The 2,672-nt window shown below is 34.6% G+C and overlaps 1 protein-coding gene across 1 annotated transcript; it reads right to left on the reverse strand.

Moving 5' to 3' along the window:
- Positions 1-690: 690 nt before the first annotated feature.
- On the reverse strand, positions 691-1,790 carry LOC143583136 (BURP domain-containing protein BNM2A-like). Its single transcript, XM_077065530.1, has 2 exons — positions 1,720-1,790; positions 691-1,582 (listed from the first exon to the last, which is right to left on the reverse strand). Exons 1-2 carry the CDS (start codon positions 1,768-1,770, stop codon positions 740-742), a joined length of 894 nt encoding a protein of 297 aa, XP_076921645.1. The 5' UTR covers positions 1,771-1,790; the 3' UTR covers positions 691-739.
- Positions 1,791-2,672: the final 882 nt, after the last annotated feature.

The raw sequence follows: 2,672 nt of genomic DNA on the forward strand, positions 1-2,672 counted from the left end.
ATATGGACTTGAACAAAGAGTGATTAGCCATTTGTTGTATTTTAAAGATTTTAAGTTTGAATATTTCGTTGTGCCCAAGAAAACAATGTTTTTTTTCTATAATGTTGTTGCTTTGTGAGTAAAAATTTTGGATGCATACAAATATAATATGCAGTTTTATTCAACTTACCGGTATTACATTTTACTAGTTGCACAAAACCGCGAGTATTTTAATATGTTGTTAAAGGGGTGTTCATTTTAAAACTAGTAATATGTTAAAAGCTATGATAACTGTATAACACATTTGTATATATTTCTTTGAATGTGATATATAAAATGGTCATGTAACCATCACACTTTCTCTCTTCCAAAACTTTGATTATTATCTATGCACTATCTACATGCATATGATACGCTTCTTACGATTCTATAGGTTTTGAAATTAACATGTTTGTATGTTGTTAACACAAATTTGTAGAATATTCCTACTTTTAAAGCGTATGTGCTTTCTAATTATTTCATGTCTTATTTCTTTCAATGAAAGTTTTCAGGTTTCCAAAACGAGCTGACAGATTGAAGATGTAGTGTAAAATACCCGACATCGATCATTTATTTATTAAAACATACGACAGATCTTACAAGCTTGGTAGAGTTAAAGAAAATTAGCAAGTGATGCACCCTAGACAATCTTTTTAATGTTACAAATGAAGGTTGTTTGAACTGTATACCCTTCTTTATTTTACGGAGTTCAACATACATATTACATCGTTGCTGAAGAAGGTATGAGCACGAAATTGTCACTAGGAAAGAAATGACAAACCGAGGTGGCTCCAGGCTCGACCCCAAGCACGCTAAACGAGATATGATTGGGGCTCCACTGAGACGTGTCCATGTGGCAAACACTCAGTGCCTCTACCACATCACCATCTTCACCTTTTAATGTAACCATAAGCACTATGTTCTCACTTTCTTGACTATGACAATAGAACACCGCATATGCATATGGCATGGTGTGACATGCCATTAATTTTGGTGATGGTATGTTCTGTGAGATTGCAATAATTTTATAGTTTTGTAAAAGTCCACTTGGTGGATTTTTGAGGTGGGTTGTGGCTAGCGTTTTCACTTGAGTATCAGATCCAAATATAGCGCGTGAAAACTCATGCACTGATTCTAAGGAAGTTGCACAACGCTTGGTCTCACCTTTAATAGGCTTGACCTCGCATTCTCTAAGTGTGCTTTCCATGGCTTTGGCTTGTGGCGAGCCTTGTGAGAAAGAGTACAAGCGAAGGAGGTTAGGCAATTCGACTAGTGAAAAAGGGATTTTATCTGCTTCGTGTTTAGACAAGAGTTGAGATGAGGAAAGGTGTCTGTTTGGGAAGTGGATTGGCATGGTTTGACCTACTTGTAGATCTTGTAGCATGAAGAAAACCATGACTCTAGGGTCTTTTTGATTCGCTGATGACGACGACGATGATGGATGATGTCTATGGGCATGGTGTTGGTGCATATGGTCATGATGATGGACAAGGGGACCATCATTATCCATGGTATTGAGTCTAATGGCCTTAGCTTCTATAGCTCCATCTCCTTTCACTTTAATCTACAAAACAAAATACAAACTATATAAACAAATATCTAACAATTCATGCATGGTTTTTAGGCCAAAATAACACTGATCAGTGTGCGTGTGTGTGCGTGTGCGTGTACGCGTGTTTTCAAGAGAGAAAGAGAGATTACTAGAGTACTAAGAAGAAGGAAAAGAACCCAAGATGCCAATCTGAAAGCCATTACTTCTTGTAGGAATGCGTGTTTGTGCAAGTAGTATGAAGCTTAAAATAGTAATGGCAAAATTGCAATTTATGGAAACAAACAATAAAAAACTTATGTTTAACAAGCCTAATTGGATATATACATGTATTAAAATGAAGTTGAAAACTACATATTGATGGTTATTTTATAGAATAAAATAATGAATTTAGTAATCAAATATATGTTTTGGGTGTATTCTTTGATAGGGAATTAGGGATTTTACATATGCATTGAACTTGATCGACTGTAAAAAAATAAAAATAAATAACAGAACAAGTTTTATTAATATTGTTACATTTACTCAAAAACATATATATACTAGGCGTAAAACCATTAAAAAAAAGTAACCTTGAAACATTTATCGAACACGCGTGTAGATGGGGGGTTGAACTCGTGCTTTGTGGCGGGATTGTTAAACCGAGCGAAAAGTGGCCATAAAAACGTTCAATCACGGCCGTCTGTTGTGACGTGTTAACACGCGAAAAATTGTCCAAAACATAAACATAAAGCATAGAATAAATAAGTCGCCTTATGACCGAGCAGTTGAACGGAAAAGATAGACACAAGAAAGTTGAACAACACACGCGTGTTGCAGCATGTTAACTTGCAAAATTTAGACTAAAACGTTAAATGAAAATTTTGTAAAAGATGAAAAGTATCGGAGAATAAAGTTGAAAGCAGAAAAGTGTTTGGGTTAAAAATAAAGCATACTTTGTGACAAACTTGTAAAAAATGAAATATGTAGGAACTAAAGATAAAATATGAAAACTATGGGATAAGTGTCTTTTTTTCGACATTGTGTCCATTTTTTTTTGGATGGGAATGACGGGGGAAACATTTTGGTTTTTTAAATTTTTTTCGATTTCTATTTATATTTTGAG

The sequence above is a fragment of the Bidens hawaiensis genome, unplaced genomic scaffold, assembly GCF_021521415.1.
Source record: "Bidens hawaiensis isolate Kalapana, Puna unplaced genomic scaffold, B.hawaiensis_p1.1 tig00032146_1, whole genome shotgun sequence".
Taxonomy (NCBI): domain Eukaryota; kingdom Viridiplantae; phylum Streptophyta; class Magnoliopsida; order Asterales; family Asteraceae; genus Bidens; species Bidens hawaiensis.